The 19612-nt window shown below is 39.1% G+C and overlaps 1 protein-coding gene across 1 annotated transcript in view; it reads left to right on the top strand.

Annotated features, from left to right (window-relative positions):
• The window catches only part of Kcnh5 (potassium voltage-gated channel, subfamily H (eag-related), member 5), a 280116-nt gene that overhangs the window by 20738 nt on the left and 239766 nt on the right, over window positions 1-19612 (top strand). The window contains exons 2-3 of the mRNA NM_172805.3: window positions 2314-2437; window positions 18845-18951. Of these exons, the coding sequence (NP_766393.2) occupies window positions 2314-2437; window positions 18845-18951 (231 nt within the window). The remainder of the gene's footprint in view (window positions 1-2313; window positions 2438-18844; window positions 18952-19612) is intronic.

Genomic DNA, 19612 nt, shown 5'->3' with positions numbered 1-19612 from the left:
AAGCTATTATTATTTTTTTCTCCTTCCTGTAGTCCCTCTACTCCTTTCAGAAATCATTGTCATGGGTAGTTAGCATAGACATCACCTTAAGCTCCATCACAACAGCAATGTAAAAACTGCTGTGTGACCCCCTGTCACCACTGCCATTGCCACCATAGCTTTGTCTGTATTTACGTTTCATATGGATGATCTTTTTTTTTTTTTTTTTCTGCCACCACGATTTTTAAGTTAACCTACACTGTGGCACATACCAGGCGCTTGTTCCATTATAGATTGAAGTGGTTGTATGAATTTGACACCATTTAAAATCCATTCTTTTTATTGGCAGTGTTTCCAGGGTTTGACTACATAAGTGAATCTGATGTGAATGGTTTTCTTTCCTCTTTTAATGTTGCTTTTCCTTTTGTTTATGTGAGTTTTCATTTCACTTGGGTGAACAAGTAAGATGGACTTTTGGGGTTACAGATGTATATTTAACTTTACAAGAAATTATGCTCAGAACTGCTCATAGCATTTTATATTTTTATAACGTCTTATATTTATATCAAGGTCCAGTGGTCCCATTTTCTTATCAGTGATGCTAGTATTAGCCTTTGCAGCTACTCTGGCAGATGAGTGCGGGGCCATCACTGTGCTGTTAGTTTGTACTGTCTTCATGTCTTGTGAGTGGGCTGTGGCACACCTTGAGACAACCATTCAAGTTATATCCCCAGCGTTTCACAGGAATTCTCTATATATTCTGGGTTGACTTTAGCTATCCACATTGTGGATATTTTCTCCCAGACTGTTAGTCTTTTTTTTTTTTTTTTTTTTTCTCAACAGTGTTCTTGGATGAGGGGTTTGATTTACATCTTGATGTGCCCAATTTATCAATACTTTTTTAAATGTTGATTGCTATAAGTTTTATATGGTAAACTTTTGTCTTCCTCAGGACTGCTAAATCCCCTCTTGTGTTTTCTTCTTTGCTACTTTATTTATGACTTTCACTTTTGTTATGAGATCTGTGACCTTTGTCCCCTTAGTTTTATGTGACTTGGCTCCATCACCCCATCAACTGTCCGTACTGGGAGTCTTCTCAGGATGGATGGCTAAAAAAGCATCTGTAAAGGATTTGTCTTTCTTCTACTCATTTTTGGTCATGATTGCTCCCACAAGGCATTTCCCATCACATTCCCAGGTGATGACCCTGGGCTTAATTTAGTGTCTATTCTCTAGATCATTTTGATTGTTGATTTACATATTTTCTTAATATGTAAACTTGATAAGAAGAACACAGAGTATACTCTTTTAACTTTTATTCCACTCTGATACCTGACTCAGAGGTCCACCTTTCACACAGAAACTATCACTTAGTTGAATTGCATCATTGTTTTTGGGAGAACTGATTCTGAGTTAGGATTTCAAACCTGCTGCTTACAATTTTTTCTATTTTTAGATTCTACCTGAAGAGGAGCCCAAAGGAGATTATTTTAAACTATATTTTAAAAGTAGACTATTCTTTGTACTTTTAAAGTTCTTTTAAAGATGTTTATTTAAAATAATTTTTATTTATATGTTATTATTTGAATTCATTTTCACTTTATTATCATGAGACCATTAACATTGTTAAAGTTGCAGCCAAAAACTGTTGTTTTTTCAACCTTAGTTAATATCCAAATATACATTTTGAACTAATTTTATGCCTAAAACAAACCTACTTTTCTGCGTAAAATAGAGCAGCAATATAAACTACATATATTTGCTAGGTTCTATGTCACATGGAGAAGTGATAGATTTTAATATTTTTTTGATATTTAATAGATTTTGAATGATTTTATTTCCAAAGAGGACTCTTTAATGTTTTTTTTTTTCAGATTAGATTTTTCAAGATCAAGTAATATAATGAACAAAGAATTTGTCCCATCAAATCATATTTGTATTAATAGCATTTTTGGAGGAACATTCTCAACTTGTCTCTGTTACAACATCAATATTCTTAATTTGTGGAAAAGAGACTCCAGCCTATCTAATAAATGAAAACATGTTTGGTCATCATTACTACTGACCACTAAGCACACTCTTCCATTAGACTCTTGACTGCAAAGAGGTGCCTTACAGTGGGTTCAGTGGGAATTTCTGTTTGTGATATAAAGCTTGGGGTTATTGAAGGTGGGGTCATTGGTCACCATGCTTAGTGGATTATGACACATGCTATATTATTGTCTTATAGAATATAGCTATTTCATCTGCTCATCTTATAAAATTTTCCATTTTGATCACTTGAAAGACAAAGGTTGTTCAATAAAGCTAAGTAATTCTCTCTTTCTTCTTTAGAATCAAGTTTCTTACTGGGAAATGCCCAAATTGTGGACTGGCCTGTAGTTTATAGTAATGACGGTTTTTGTAAACTCTCTGGATATCATCGAGCTGACGTCATGCAGAAAAGCAGCACCTGCAGGTAAGTGGATCCAACAACTCTGAAATCTTTTCCAAATATGAACAAGATTCTGAGAGTGGTGAGAGGTTTGTGTTTACTTATACTCAAGACAGGATAAAATTAGGTCGAAGAAGTAAAAAAAAAAAGATTTAATTGTGAACAGCAAATATGAATTTTAGGAGCTGATGCTGATAACTTTCGCAAAGGAGAACTTTTGCTTATATGTGAATTAATTCACTCATTAAAATTTTTTGGTTACCTATCATAAGCCAACAGGTCGCACAGCTCCTGAGTGATGAGAGGAGTAGTCAGTAGTAGGGAGCTACTGATGACATTGGTGCCTCTGAAGCAATTAAAATAGCACCTAACAAAACAGAAAACCTGACCTAGCCAAGTGGCGCATAGTTCACAAGAACGTAAAGGCACAAAAATGAAGCCTATCTATTACACTGAGCCAATCATATGCCTTTATAGTGTTGATACAGTCAATCCAGCTGAGCCAATCACATGTCTTTATAGTGTTGATAGAGTCTATCCAGCTTTTTGCTTTGTTTTATGTGAAACAATTTGATATTGTATTAGTTATGACAACTTTAAAAATAGGCCATATCTACAAGTTTATGGAGAATTATGATAAAGGGGGATCAGAAAACAATCAAAAACAAAGAAGCCTATGTATAAGGAACTTATTCAAAATCTAAAACTTTTCTATCATATTTCAGTAAGGACAGCTGGGACCCTACCCCCATTTCCTGCTACCACTTCAGTTTTTCTTTCAATTTCTCACTTAACTAAGTGTTGGAGTCAAATTATTTTGGAACTGAAAAGAATCTGGTCTGTTCTTTCTGGTTCAAGTTCTAAGAAAACATAGGAGGTACTGTGTTAAGGGACTTGCCCAGAGAAGTTTCTGTTCTCTACCCACTTATACTAAGATGGAGGGTGTGTGTGTGTGTGTGTGTGTGTGTGTGTGTATGAATGATCTTCATCTTCATGAAGTCTATATCTGACACTACACACAGAAAAGCCTTTGCAAAACAGATTCTAACGCTCTTAAACAGATATAACCGTAGTTAGCAGAAATGGGAATGTAGGGCCAGCAGTTGGAAAGTTAAGCCAGAAACTTAGATGATTTCAATGTTTGTCAAGGCTTGAGAAACAATCTGTTCACACTTCCTCTCCCCGTCCTCTACCAGACACACTCATTTTTTCACTATTGAGGTTGTCCCTACATTTTGTCTACACTCCAAAGAATGAAGTAGAAGAATGAATGAAGATATTGAAACTGTGGCCTGGGATGGACCACACTTTTGGTAGTGTAGCACTGATATCTTTTCAGCAAGGGTAGACATTTGAACTTTGTGCTTAAAAAAAAATAAATAAAAAACACCATTCCCCCACCATAGACCACTAAGGGTGTGTTCAGTGCTCTGAGATGTGGAAGATTGGTTTTGTGCGACATTGTTTCCATGTGTTTTCAGGAAAGTTTAGGTTAGGAAAAGGGAAAGCTTTCTGGTCAGCCTTATCATGTGGGACAGCACTATAATGAGCCCAACAGAGCACAGACGCTTCCCCATCTCTTCTTCTTGAATGGTCAGTAGCTCATTTGTTTGTGCCAGATGCTTTTTTTTCACCCAAGAAGATCTATAATTCCTCAAGTAAGGTATGTTTGTCCTTTATCGGATTCCAGATAGTTCATGTGTGCATCTTTATTTGCAACTTCAAGTTGTTTTAAATGAACTTGCCATATTTGTGTGTGCATGTGTTATGTATGTATATGTATGTGTGTGTAAAATGTGTGTGTAGGTTTGTGTGTGTGCCAGTGCCTGCATGTGTGTGATATGTATTAGTATATGTAGACATAAGTGGCTGTGCTTGTACATGTGGAGGCCAGGGGAGAGCATCCTGTGTCTTCCTCTATTGCTGTTCACCCCTCCCTCCCCTCCCTCCCTCCCTCCCTCCCTCCCTCCCTCCCTCCCTCCCTCCCTCCCTCCCTCCCTCCCTCCCTAATTACATGCTTACATGTAAATTAACTCACCCATTAATATTCTTTCTTCCTTCCTTCCTTCCTTCCTTCCTTCCTTCCTTCCTTCCTTCCTTCCTTCCTTCCTTCCTTCCTTTCTTTCTTTCTTTGTTTCTTGTGACAAGGTCTTTCACTGAACTAGAAGCTTACTATTTCAGTTAGGGTACCTGACCAATAAGCTCCTGGGCTCTGCTTGTCTCTGTCCTTTAACAATGGGGTTACAGATGTGGGCACCTATACCTAGCACTTACACGGGAGTTGGGGATTTGAAATGAGGTCCTTTGTGATCTTACTCACTAAATCATCTCAACAACTCTTATGGGGGGGGGGCGTATTCTGATTGCTTTAATTGTTTTTTTTAGAAGACTGGCTATTGCCTTCTGAATCGCTCTCCTTCCCGTGGGCTCTCTCCCACCTCTGCAGTTTTGAGAGAGAGAGAGAGAGAGGGAGACAGAGAGGGAGACAGAGAGAGACAGAGAGAGACAGAGAGAGAGATTCACTATGTAGCCCTGGCTGCACCGGAACTCACTCTGTAGATCAGGATGTCCTCAGACTCAGGGATTTACCTGCTTCTGCCTCTCCAGTGCTGAAATTAAAGGTGTGCACCACCATGTCTAGTGCTATCTGGATATCTCTTAAATTTTGCTTTCCTTCTTGTGTCCCATATGCTTGTCATATCCCATAATGTTTTATTTGGTAAATGTAGTGTTTTTTTCCTACAGGCAAAGGATTAAAAATGCTTGTGCATCATATTTATACATCTTTTATTGTTCTAAAATAGTTACTTTCTCCTTCATGTTGCCAGTGTCAGGAGAAGTCCCTTGAAAATTAGGGATTCCATCATACTTACTTAAAAAAATTTAATTTGTTTTATATCATTTATTTATTCTTCCATCCATCGTTCGGTCTGCCGGCCTATGTGCCTATCTCTGTCTGTCTGTCTGTCTGTCTATCTATCTATCTATCTATCTATCTATCTATCTATCTATCTGCTTATCTAATTATTTTGTGTGTATGTGTTATGTGTCATGGCATGATTATGGAGGTCAAGGTACAACATGTGAAAGTTGGCTCCCTACTTCCACCATGTAAGCTCCGGGAATTGAACTTATGCAGCCAGGCTTAGCATGTGACCTTTCTCACTGAGTTGTCTCACCAGCTCACACTCACTTTTGAATGCACTATGTACACAATACAAGAGTGTTTATTATCTGTCTTTGTTAAATTATATTGTTTTGCTTTGCAGTAAATTCTAGCATAGGTCTCCCATGTTCCTGCAGAGCATGCTTTTATTTATGGCATGTCACCCCGAGTGTTAAAGCGTTTCAAGAAATTTGGGATGATTTGGACTTTCCCATTGCGAGCATGTCTTCCCTCAGGTCTCCTGCACCTCTGAGAGACAATCTTTCAGAAATGGCTGCATTTTGAATAAACAGCCTTTATGCACTTATACACTAAATATGAAGTGTGTTTTGCTTATCTAAAAACTGCAGCCATTTAAGGCCTGTTCAGAGTAGCTGATGAAGGAACAGACTATACCTCAGCCCTGACAGCTTTCATTGGAAGTATGATTGTGTAAACACCATTCCATTTTGAATTTTCTCTTTCCATTTTAAATAACAGACAAACAAAGAAAAACTTTACCCATTTTGGGTGGACTGCACCATTAAGAGTGAAGACCAAGAAATAATCAGAATATTGAGTTGTAGGAAATTTGTTTAAAACTATTATCACGAAGTCCTAACTTCCTAAACCACATATGTTGAGAGCACAACAGTGAACAAAGCAAATAACAAATTTCAAGACAAAAAGAAGACCACAACCAAACAACCCATATATGTATTAGACAGGATCTGTGCTGTGAGTCTAATTTTTCACAACATGCAGTTTTCTCTCCCTATTTCTTGAGTAATTTTATAAAATCATTTGGACATGAGATGCAAGGAGACAGAGGAAGGGGAGAAGAAAATTACACCCAGATTTAGAAACATAAGGTTGGTGTTAAAGGTCACTACATTATCGGCAGTGATTCCAGAATCATTGAATTAAATGTGTTGATCAGTCACTTCGCACAGCCAAGGCTTTGAAAAGAAATCAAACTATTTTACTGGTTTCTGGATCTGTGCAATTCTTTTTACTAATCTTTAAAGTTAGCATACAAAGGAAAGGGGTTCATTATGACATTTTCACAGGTACTGTACTTTCACTGTACTTTGTTATCTTTCTGTCTATCTGTCTATCTATTTATCTATCTATCTATCTATCTATCTATCTATCTATCTATCTATCTATCTATCTATCAATCTATCCATTTATCCGCCCACCCACCCACCCATTCATTTAGTTTTTACTTATTCACTTTATATTCTGCTCACTGACCTCCTCCCATTCACCTCCTCCTATAATCCTTCCCTCCATCCCACCCCTCTTCTCCTGAGAGCAGCTGAGCTCTCCTGGATATCTCCCCACCTTGGCACATCAAGTCTCTGGGGGGGGGTAGGCACATCCCCTCCCACTGAGGCCAGACAAGGCAGCCCAGCTAGAAGAACACAGCCCAGGAACAGCCAACAGCTTTTGGTATGTCCCCCCCTCTAGTTGTTTGGAACCCACATGAAGACCAAGCTGCACATCTACTATGTAACTGCAGTGAGGCCTATGTCCAGACCATGTATGCTCTTTGGTTGGTGGTTCAGTCTCTGAGAGCCCCAAGAGGCCAGGTTAGTTTACTCTGTTGGTCTTTCTGTGGAGTTCCTATCCCCTTTGGGGCCTGCAGTCCTTCACCCTGTTCTTCCATGAGAGTTCCCAAGCTCTGTCAACTGTTTCCCTGTGGATGTCTACATTGGTTTGAGTCAGCTGCTGGGTGGAGGACAGCCATGCTAGATTCCTTTGTGCTTGCCTATGAGATGGGTCTCAAGTTGGGCTGATTATTGTTTGGCCATTCCCTCAGTCCCTGCTCCATTCCCCTTCCCTTTATTCTTTATCTTCCTCTCCCGTTGTCTTCCCTCACCTCCCCAGCTCCTCCTCTCTGGTCCTTTTCCTCAGACAGTCCTCCCTCTGATTTCAGGTCACAGGTATTCTGTTACTCTCCTTTCTATCACCTCTCTGTTCAGCGCAAGAAAAGAATTGATAATAAAACAGTATCACTAAATCTGGAAAGGAAGATGACATAAAATTTCTTTCCAATGATGCAATTCATCAGAAGAGTGGGTCTTGAGGCCATCAGCAAAAACAGTACAATATGTAGGGTCTAAACATGTTTTTTTTTTTTTTTTTACTGATTTTACTGATTACTTTTATTCAAATGTATGAAAATAAGAAGTCAGTGACTCACAGATCAGTGAGTCTCAGCTATGACACTGTGTAGCAGAGAAAAGGAACCGCGTGGTGTGCGTTATTTGATTATTTGAATTGAAGTCAGTAGGATTAGGATGATGATGAGAAAAATAGTGGCCTATCATAATTTTAAAACACTCAAATGTAAATTGCTCTATAGGAAAACTCTTTTAAGAATGTCAAATTATTATTATTATTATTTTGGTGTTTATCCAATATCAAGAGACAGATTTGTTTCATTTGCCTTCTAAAGTTTTTTTTTTTTTCATCTATTGCCCAACTTCTCCTGCACTGAACTGAATCAAAATAAACACAGTTCTCGGCTTGTCTGAGTGTCTTTCCTTTTTCAAAGGCTTCCTTTCATCCGCCCCTCGTGCTTGTCTTCTTCCTAAGCTTTGCCTCGGATGTTCATGGTGTTTTCCTGCGAGTAGCATCCCTACTCATTTGATTCTTGAGCTGGAGTTGCTTTCGATATGTCCGTTCCTAAGAGCTTCAGGCTTGCACTATGAAGCACTATTGGTTACGAAGCACTATTGGTGATTCTGACTATCTTCTTCCACCATTATGACTTGGAGACCTCTTTAAGCTTCTATGTCACATTCCACTTCATTGGGATTGACTGCAGTTGAGTGACTGTCACAGCCTTTCTTTCAGTTATCCATTCAATCCATGACATTCAATTTCCCATACTTTACATCTCAAACTAATTGGAGATGAGCAACCTTATATACATCACAGTTTTGTGTGGGAGAAATACTTTATCTTTGAGCCAGAAAGCATATGGAAGGAGGCAGTATAGTATGCAGATTCTGTAAGGGACCCCTCACATTTGCTGCCTAGAGAGCCCGTATAACTTCACAGTCCTCAGTCATAGCTGAGGCTTCTGGTTTCTACCTCCTTGTTGTTCCCTAACACACAACACTCTTTTACTTTTGTTTTCACCAGAGTAAAACAAAAAATTATTCTATGACATATCAGGATTCCAAGGAATTTCCAACTTATTTTGTTTTATAATTTAGTAATTGAATTTCCAAGCATCAGATTGTTTGCTGTATATTGGTGGATACAAAAAGTATTGGTTGTTCAAAGGATGATAGGTTTTAGGGGAGGAAGTTCTGGCATTCAAAACCTGCTGTCAGGGCTTAGGTGGGGACCACTACAGCCTCCATTTCTCATTAGCCTGAAACTTTGGAGAAATCTGTTCTGCTTTTGTTTCTGGGATAGTGGGGCAGAAGAGCAGTTGTGTAGGCTAGGTGGGGGGGGGGGTGCTTGAGGAGCAGCAGATATTTTCAAAACTACTGCCATCCATTGGAAAGCCATTCCTAATCCTAACCCAAGTCATCATTTGACATCATAGACAGCAAAGCAGAGATATTAAGTAGACTGTGAGATTCCACCAGCTCTTATGCACACAAGAGTGCAGTGGACATGAGGGATGGAAGTCAGTGCATTCTGTTGACGGATGACCCTGCTTCTCACTGAGCCACTGAGGAAAATTGTAGAAGGGAAACTGTAGGGGTATCTAGTACTATTCTGATTTTCCTTAATTACCTGCCATGGATCTAACATTTAGGACTCTGTCTAAATTCTTTGAAGGGAATATACATAAATGGGTTGTAGAAACCTTTTTGTTAGGACAGACTGTATAAAGCAAAAGCCTTCAAATTCTTTTTAAATGACTTCTTTCAGATGCCAAAGATGTTGATTTTGTTTGAGTTTTTAGCTTCCCCACTTAGCGCTCTCTCTCTCTCTCTCTCTCTCTCTCTCTCTCTCTCTCTCTCTCTCTCTCTCAGAGCTCTTTTGTTTTCTTCTTCTTTGACTACATATCTCAGTTTATGCTCCACCCTGACTCTGCAGTTGCAACCATTTCCAAGCTGAACCCCAATGCTTACTCACAGCATAACTCACTCTGTTGGTTCTTTGGTGAGACGTTTGTTGGGATGTAGATTGGTCTGCACACACAGACCTTTGTGAGTAGTGCCTGTATGTTTGTGATGCATTTGTCTAGGGCCATTTCTGCCAAAGGAAAAGCAAGACCAGTTGATGGAGCCCGTGATTAGGTTATTTATTTCTTTACTTTTAGAGTTACAAAGTTCTGTCCTCTGTTGGAAGTCTATCAATCTTACAGTTATCTTGGTTGTTAAATACAATGAGAACTGTTTACAAGATTTCCAGAAGAGAAGACAGGATGCAAGAATAAAGAGCTTCTGCTATGAGCTAAAGCCACATATCTCAAAGATGTGCTTAGACTGATATAGATAGAAGATAAGCAGATGCTGAGTCAAACCTGGTCAAGCCTGGAATAGTTCTGAAGAGAATTTTCCCCCTCTAGTCAAAGCTTAAATATTTTTCCCAATTTTTTTATTAGATATTTTGTTTATTTACATTTCAAATGCTATCCCTAAAGTCCTCCATACCCTCCCCCTGCCCCCTCCCTGCTCTCCTACCCACCCACTCCCACTTCTTGGCCCTGGTGTTCCCCTGTCCTGGGGCATATACAGTTGGTAAGACCAAGGGGCCTCTCTTTCCACTGATGGCCGACTAGGTCATCTTTTGCTACATATGCAGTTAGAGACATAAGCTCTGGGGGTACTGGTTAGTTCATATTGTTGTTCCACCTATAGGGTTGCAGACCCCTTTAGCTCCTAGGGTACTTTCTCTAGCTCCTCCATTGGGGGCCCTGTGTTCCATCCAATAGCTGACTGTAAGCATACACTTCTGTGTTTGCCAGGCACTGGCATAGCCTCACAAGAGACAGCTATATCAGGGTCCTTTCAGCAAAATCTTGCTGGTGTATGCAATGGTGTCTATATTTGGAGGCTGATTATGGGATGGATCTCCAGGTGCAGCAGTCTCTAGATGGTCCATCCTTTCGTCTCAGCTCCAAACTTTGTCTCTGTAATTACTTCCATGGGTGTTTTGTTCCCAATTCTAAGAAGGGGTGAAGTATCCACACTTTGGTCTTCGTTCTTCTTGAGTTTCATGTGTTTTGCAAATTGTATCTTGGGTATTCTAAGTTTCTGGGTTAATATCCACTTACCAGTGAGTACATATCATGTGAGTTCTTTTGTGATTGGGTTACCTCACAGGATGATATCCTCCAGGTCCATCCATTTGCCTAGGAATTTCATAAATTCATTCTTTTTAATAGCTGAGTAGTACTCCATTGTGTAAATGTACCCCATTTTGGAAAAAAGACAGCATATTCAACAAATGGTGCTGGCACAAATGGAGGTCATCCTGTAGAAGAATGCAAATTGATCCATTCTTATCACCTTGTACTAAGGTCAAGTCTAAGTGGATCAAGGAACTCCACATAAAACCAGAGACACTGAAATTTATAGAGGAGAAAGTGGGGAAAAGCCTCGAAGATTTAGGCACAGGGGAAAAATTCCTGAAGCAATGGCTTGTTCTGTAAGATAGAGAATCGACAAAAGAGACCTCATAAAATTGCAAAGCTTCTGTAAGGAAAAGACACTGTCAATAAGACAAAAAGGTCACCAACAGATTGGGAAAGGATCTTTACCTATCCTAAATCAGATAGGGGACTAATATCCAATATATACAAAGTTTAAATCTTATCCCTGTGTTCAAATCTTATTTAGGAGCAGGCTGGGCTAGGATGTTTGCTTCACCCTCATGGGTTTACATGAGAGGAAGTCACAGAACACTGTGTGTCTCCCTGTTAGCTGTAGTGACTCCATCTTTTAGTAAACATGATCTGATTTGCATCCTTGGATGTGGGAAAGCAAAGAAGGAGAGCTGAGCTGTGGGTTTTCCAGCCATCACATGACCTGTTACAATTCATGATTCCATGAGTATTATCCTTTTAATCTTTACCTCTGAACTATTAGCACTATTATCATTTTGATCAGAGAGGAGAGGTCTGATGACTCTCTCAGCAAGTATAGTTTTACAGGTGGCTGTCTAAGTGCAGGTGTCCACTGGTATAACGGCTCTTGGTACCACAGGAGAGATGGGTCACTGCTGTGAGAACAATTCCATTTTCCTTCCAATGAAATAAAGTAGAAGTCAGTTGTAATTCCTAAAGGGCAGTTTAACATTCTGTATGAGCAGAAGTTATGTAGCATAATTGCTACTTCTAAAGTGTGAGTCCCTTTAAATTCCATTAACCATTGGCTGACTGCATTGGATTTTGTCATTCTAAGTCAGGGCTTGAAAAATTGTGACAAAATGGTCAGCACCTGCAAGCAAAATGAGCAAGCACACAATCATGCCCTATCCACATAGCGATGTAGCATTGTCTGTCAGTATGATTTGGGCAAACTTTAGCAGAAATAGCTATGTATGTATGTATGTATGTATGTATGTATGTATGTATGTATGTATGATTGTAATTTATTACATTTTTATTTATTATATTAGTTATTAATTGTGATTAAAGTGGAAGGATGTCTCTTAATGTTTTTGAATTTCTGATAGCCAGTGGCATTGAACTCTTATTTTTTCTTCACGTAGCTGTGGAGTCATGTATTTCTTTGCTTGAACAAACAAATTCAGGTAATTTGTTCATTTCCAATTTGATTCGATTCTTGGTTGAGCATTTTAAATTCTTTATGTGTTCTGAATGTAATCTCTTGTCAGATGGAAGCAGTTCAGGTTCTATAGCTCCCATCACTGTTGGCTTGCAGGGATTTCTACCGTTCCTCTTGTTGCCTCTGCTTTACAGAGCCTCACCCAGGCCATTGCCTGTGTCAAGGTCTTCAAGTGTCTCTGCTCTGACTTCCAGTTGTTTCACAGTCTCAGGCTTCAAGCTTAGTGCTTACAAACTGTTTTCTGTTGATTTGGGCATAGGCTGGGAGAAAGAAATGAAGTTTGGTTCTTCTGCATATGCATATTGAGGTTCCCCAGGTTTTTTTTTTTAATTAGGTACCCAGGTTTGTTTATTGTGTATACTCTCTAATGTATTTGTGTGTGTGTATGTGTGTGTGTGTGTGTGTGTGTGTGAGTGAGCATGTGTGCACATAACTCAGTGAGTGAGTGATTGTATGACTGTATAAGTGTGTATAAGTGTGTATGTCTGTGTGTGTGCATGTGCATGAGTGAGTATGGTGTGTGTGTGTGTGTGTGTGTGTGTGTGTGCACATGTACATGAGTGAGCATGTATGCATGTGCCTCAGTGAGTGAGTGAGTGATTGTGTGAGTAGTTATGTGATTGTGTAAGTATGTGGGTGTGTGAGTGTGTGTGTGTGTGTGTATATGTGAGTGTTTTAGCTCCCTTGGGTATAGACATTTTCTATAGATATATGAACTTATTTCTGAAGTCTCTACTCTGGTCCCCCGGTGTGCATGTCAGAATTTATGTAGTACCTATGTTGTTGTGGCTACTGCTGTCCTGTAGTGTATATTACAACCTCTCATTGTATTTGGCTCCAGCTTTTGATTTTTTTTTAATTCTCAAGATGCTTTTAAATCATGGGGTATAGTGTGCTTTCTTATGAATTAGAGGAAAATTTTGTTTCTGTTAGAATGGCAGAATTGTGATAGAAGCTTCAAGACAGTTCTATATTTTGTTGAGTCATATGGACATCATAGCAGGATTAATTGCTTTAATTCACACACATGTAAGATCTTTCCATCTGAGCATGTATATCTTCCAACAGTTATTCATCTGCCTTTTACAGTTTCCATTGTAGAGGTCATTTATTCTCTGAGATTAATTTGCTCCCAGGTATTTGATATTTTCAACAGCTATTATAAATGAGCTTGCTTTATGATTCTTTTCTCAGCAAGTTCATTATAGCACATAAAATTACTCATATTTCTATATTGGGTTTATTTCCTGAAACTACCAAATTTGGCTATCAGACCTGATAATCTTCTGATGGTGTCTTTCAATTATGGTTTCTAAACAGGATAATCTGATTCTCTTTTTGTCTGGATATCATATTTCTTTCCTTTATCCAATTGCTCTGACTAAGAATGTGCCGTGCTCTGTGGATCACGTGAGCTGCATGTGTTATCCAGATTTTATAGGAAACAGTTTCAATTTTTCCCTCCCAACTCACTATGATTTTGCTCTGAGACCATTGTGTGTGGACTTTTTATGTTGAGTTCATTTGTTCTCTTTCGTTGTTTATCTCGGATGCTTCTTTGATGAATGTTGATGAGAGCGCTGGATGATCGGTCCATTGATGGAAATGAGATGTTGATGTCCACAGCAGTCGCTATAGTATAACCTCTTTCTTTAGATATAACAATATTTATTTATTTTTTTTTGCACATTGAGTATTTTATTGTATTTTATTTTTTCCGAGACAGGGTTTCTCTGTGTAGCCCTGGCTGTCCTGAGACTCACTCTGTAGACCAGGCTGGCCTTGAACTCAGAAATCTGCCTTCCTCTGCCTCCCAAGTGCTGGGATTAAAGGCGTGCACCACCGCCGCCACCACCACTGCCCAGCTTTATTTTAATTTTTGAGACAGGGTTACTCTATGTAATCCCTTTATGAGATATTCTAGCATTAGTTAGAAGTACATGTTACATCCCCCACTGAGTGGATTCCCCTCATTAGCCCATAGATACCACCTCTCTGTGACTTTCTACCATTTTTGATTTAAGGTCTGCTTGCTAAGTATAGCCATTGTTGCTCGCTCACATGCTCCATCTCAGCCCGTGTCTGTAACTTACTGTGAAACAGTAAGTTAGTTCTACTTGTAAGCAGCACATTGTTGGGTCCTGCCTTTTACTTCACTTAGGCAATATTTTTTTTTCCTTTGGGGCTTCTGATGTGTTTGCATCCAAGGTTATTAGCATTATGTATAGAACTATTTGTGTCATTTTCTTTGTTTTCTGGTTTCAAATGGCCATGTTGTAGTCTTTGGCTCTGGGCTTTATCTCTGTTGTTTTCTGTGTGAGTGAGATTCGATTCTTTCTAACTTTTATGTAACTGCTCTTCTAGAGAGTTTTAGTCTTTTGCATCTTCTCAGAGTGGTACCCATCATTATTTGCTCTTTCACTTTCAGGTGTGGCTTCCCTTGAGCATCATCCCGTTAAGGGTGCTTTAGCAATGATGGATTCTCTAATTTTTCCTTTGGACTTTGGTCTCGTACATTGTTTAGCTCACCTTTGTTCTCCCATAACATTTCTCAGAGCAATAGTCGAAGTTAACAATTTTTCCCTTCTAACATTTAATATGGTGTCATATTCCCTTACAGTCTATTAGTTTTCTGCTGAGAAATCTCCCATAAATTTAATAGTGGTGACCTTAAATGTGAGTGAATGCTTTTATGTTTTTAGAATCTGGAAGTTTGGCTGTGAAATGCAACAGCTAGGATGTGTTTGAGTCAAATCTATTTCTTGGGCTTTCTGGGTCTCCTCTGTGTCTGTAACTCTCCAAGATTAAGGAAATTATCAGCTTTTTCTTTGTCACTATGGAAGTTTCATTTTCTATTTTCTTTATTAAGATAAGGTCTCATGTAGCCCAGCATGGCTTTGAACTCACTATGTAACCAAGGGTGACCTCAAACTTCTGATCCTTCCGTTTCTGCCCTTTGCTTCTGGAGTACCAGATAATGTGCCACCATGTCCTGTTTTACGCAGTGCTGGGAGAACAAAGCCAGGGCTTTATCCATTCTAGGGACACATTCTACTAACTGAGCCACATTCCCCATCTCTAACTGGAAGTCACCTAAGACTGAAAGTCATCATATTCTTGAGCTACAGCACTCCTGGATAAGCACCCAGAGGACTCTGAACCCACCACTGAGAGACTCACCCATCCATGAATGTTGATACACCACTCACCATAGCTGAGTAATGAAACTATTCTCAATGTCTACTGATAGATGAATGGGTAAAGAATGTGTTACTTATATTCAATGGGATCTTAGTCAGCCGTAAAGAAAAATGAAATCATGGCATATTCAGGAAAATGGATGGGTCTGGGACTCATTTGTTATGGGAATGGGCTTTCTGTTCTTTACTTTCCTTCCTTACCTCCCGGAAGCTTCATAATTTGGCCATTTATTCACTTACACATGTCTCATAAGTCTTAGAAACTTTCTTTGTTCTTTCTAATGATCTTTCTCTTTTATTTCTGCGGTGTAATAGTGGTACTCCAAAAGCTCTGTCTTTAGGTTCAGACATTTTTCTGCTTGATCTAGCTTGTTCTTGAGGCTCTGGTTCATCTCTTTTATTTGACTTTTTTCATTTTTCATGTCCGAGGTTTAGAATTGGTTCCTTTTGATGAATTCTTACTCATTTCATTAATTGATTTTCCTGTTTCAAAGAATTATTTAAATTATCTTGTATGTCATTGATTGTCCTTGGAATCATTCTTTTGAGTTCTTGCTCAGGCAATTTTTCCTATTTTCCTTTCCCTGGAGTCTTGTTGGAGAACAATTGCACTCTTTTTGATCTATCCTGTTACCTTGCAGTTTCATACTCCATGTTTCCTCCTGCTGACATTTGCATTTCTAGGGGATCAGTTCTATTGTAAGTGGTGCAGCAATGTCCATGGATGGGCAAGTATCTCAGTGGTGGATTTAGAGTCCTCTGGTGCATAGTAGGAGTGATGTAGCTCAGGAATATGGTGATTTTCAGTCTTAGATAACCTCCGTACTAGAGATGGGGAATGTGCCTCCACTACTGAGTGATTTTCATATTTGAAGAATTTCTTTCCTTTCCTTTCCTTTCCTTTCCTTTCCTTTCCTTTCCTTTCCTTTCCTTTTCCGTTAGACTATATTGGCTTTGGTTCAAGTTGACCCTTACAGCTATGGTCTCCAAACAACTTCTTCAATTGCAATAAATGGCTGTGAGCACAATTCACTGGAAGCAGGGCATGAAGCCTGTTGTTCTCTGCAGGGCTGCCAGGTGGGGCTATTCTAGCAGCCAAGGAGGGTATGGTACACAGAGCAGTGGAGGAAAGGTGCTTACCTAGTGGAGTCAGGCAACATTTGTGTAATGTAGCACAGGAACAAAATGTGAGGACCTTGTGTCAATTTTTGTGGACCATGTTCCAGTGAACCCAGGCTAGAAGGTCCCTGGGCATGTGTGGTATGGTTCCCATGGTAAAGGGAGCAAGGCTCGTGTGTAGTACAGAGTGCATCTGTTAAGCCTCCAGTGATGGTATGTAGGTGGAGCCATCCTTGGAGAGAGTGTGCTTCATGACCACAGCTCCTCAGTCATCTAAAGCAGTGTAATAGGATGCCCTCCCCAAAGACTCAGTGAGACTTCAAGATTGCTCGGCAGCAAAAATTCAGGGTGTCAGTGTTAGCTGTTAAGGGGTCTCCTGTGTATCTTTTCATTGTGGTAGAACGTTCCAAATATAAACTGGTCTTGCCCTGGGAAATGGGGCAGTTGATAATAGGCTTTGGACCCTGTTTTACTCAAATGTCTGCCCTCGTGCCCCACAGTACTTCTGTTTCATCTGCTCTGCATTCCATCTCTTTCTGGTGAGTGAATACGCTGTTTGAATAGTATCTGTTCTTCCCCTGCCCCTTCAGCTCTTCCTTTCTTTAGAGCCACTTCTGTTGCCACTAGCTAGCCATCTTGTTGTTGGCTTTCTTCTACCATTAACAATGGAAAGCCTTTATGGCAAGTAGAGGCTTGCTCCTTGATCCTGTGTTTACTTTATATGTTCTAGCCATATCTAAAACATGTATCTGTCCCAGACACCAGCTTAGGAATTCTTCTAGGGGTCACACTTGTTTATGAGCCATTTTTCTTGTTTGTGTTGATTGAAATTTCTCTGAAAGTGTAAAATCTTTCAACTGGTATACCAATTTCTTATGGTCTCTTCTGACTTCACTTACTTTCAACTGTTCACAATTATTATCTTTCTTTTGGGGGGGGTGGAATTTAGTATTTGTTGATTAATCTCTACTTCCTATTGTCCATTTTTAAAATGTTGCATGGAAGTAACATGAGGAGAGAAAAGAAAGGAAGCACAGTTATGTGGTACACCATTTGTATGAACTAAATATACAATGCAGCAGTTATCGATACTGACAGGCTCTGAAGGACATGATGTGACTGTTTGCATCTCTAGATAGGCAGCTATTATTGATGATAATTCCCCTTTGTCCTTAGGGGATATGTTCTGGGGCCCAGGGCATTCTGGAAATAGTGATAAGTGCAAATACTGCACACCTGTTTTCTCCTATACATCCAAATCATGATGTTTCATTCATAAACTAGAGATAGTAAGATTTTAGCAATAATAATAATAATAATCACAAAGAACAATTATAATAATCCATTGGATTGGGATGTGACCACTCTAAAATACATCTTTTTTTCTTCGTACCTTTACTTTTCAACTAATGAAGTATCTTATGACTTCTCTTTGGAAAAACCTGAATTTGCAGAGTCATTATTATTGTATTTGGGGCCCATTATTAAGTAAAATAATGGTTGCTAGAATATACACACTGCCGAACTAAAGTGGCTGATTTGCTAACCGAGAGTGAGACTGTCTGGGTAGCATGTAGAGTGTATAGACTCGTGTAGAATTTGAATATCCTGATCAGGGCATGGGGTTCACATCACTGTGGTAGATGAAGCAGGGTGGCAAGAACTTTCACGTTTAGAATGATAGACGACTTTCAACGTTTGAGTTGTGTATTCTAGAATTTGTCATTTTATAGTTTTTGATCATGCTTGACCATTTGAAACTGGAGAAAGCACAATATTCGATAAGGGGATGTGACTGGACCAGTAACTAAAGTCTCTACTGATGTGAAACATACTGAAAAGAATCATGGTAATTGAAATTACTATGGTAGTGCATGGTAGTGCATATGGAAACCATTTATAACCAGGAAGTACTCTCTCTCTCTCTGCCTCTCTGCTTTGCTATGTAAGTAAAGATAACTATCAGCAGGAAGTTTTAGCAGCAGTGATTAAAACATGGCTTAATATTTTACTGTCTTTACATATCCTACTACAGATCACAAATTTCTAGTGCTACCCAATAAGATTTGCATAAATAATGGCTTGCATATTTTGAGTTCATTGTGTGGGGACATCGTTTAAGGCAAAATGAAATCCTTAATCATAGACAATGGTGTGATTGATCTGTGACACAGAAATGAAACAGGCTTTTCTCTTCCAGTTTTATGTATGGAGAACTGACCGACAAGAAGACCATTGAGAAAGTCAGGCAGACTTTTGACAACTACGAGTCAAACTGTTTTGAAGTTCTTCTGTACAAAAAAAACCGTAGGTATTTTTGTTACCAATAAGATGACCTAGGTCTTTCTAAATTTTAGTTTGGGAAGTGGTAGCTAAGCAACAAGGTAGAGAAGATTACAATGCTTCATTACTGCTCTTGGTGTTGGGGGAGAGGTTGCTGGTGAAATTAGATTGAAAAATTAATGATGGTTTTACCCTTGAAAAGATCCTCTTGAAGAATGGAAACAAACATGGTGTGTTTCATTCTACTTTCACAAATTAATTTTAATTTTTAGTTAGTGAAAAATATATTATATGGATGAATGTTTTGCTTGCATGTGTGCATGTGTACCATGTGCGTGCCTGGTGCCTGCCAAGGTCAGACGGTATCAGGTCTCCTGGGACTGGATCACAGATGGTTGTGAGCCACCATGTGGATGTTGGTAACTGAACTCAGATCTTCTGCAAAGGCAAAGGAGCTCTTAACTGCTAAGCCATCTCTCCAGTCCCACATTGTTATTTTAAACATTACAGTGTTTCATATTTATTGGATACAAAGTGACCCTATTACTTAGGAGTGCTATGTGAATACTTAAATCAAACAAGGAACACTCAACATTTCAAATATTTACTTTTTGTGATAAGAATATTGGAAATTGCTCTCTTGGCAACTCTGGTGTCTGCAGTTTGCTGTTATTATTCACCGTAT

This window comes from Mus musculus, chromosome 12, assembly GCF_000001635.26.
Source record: "Mus musculus strain C57BL/6J chromosome 12, GRCm38.p6 C57BL/6J".
NCBI lineage: Eukaryota > Metazoa > Chordata > Mammalia > Rodentia > Muridae > Mus > Mus musculus.
The sequence above is the reverse complement of the archived record's forward strand: the minus strand, read 5'-3'. Positions and strand labels throughout refer to the sequence as shown.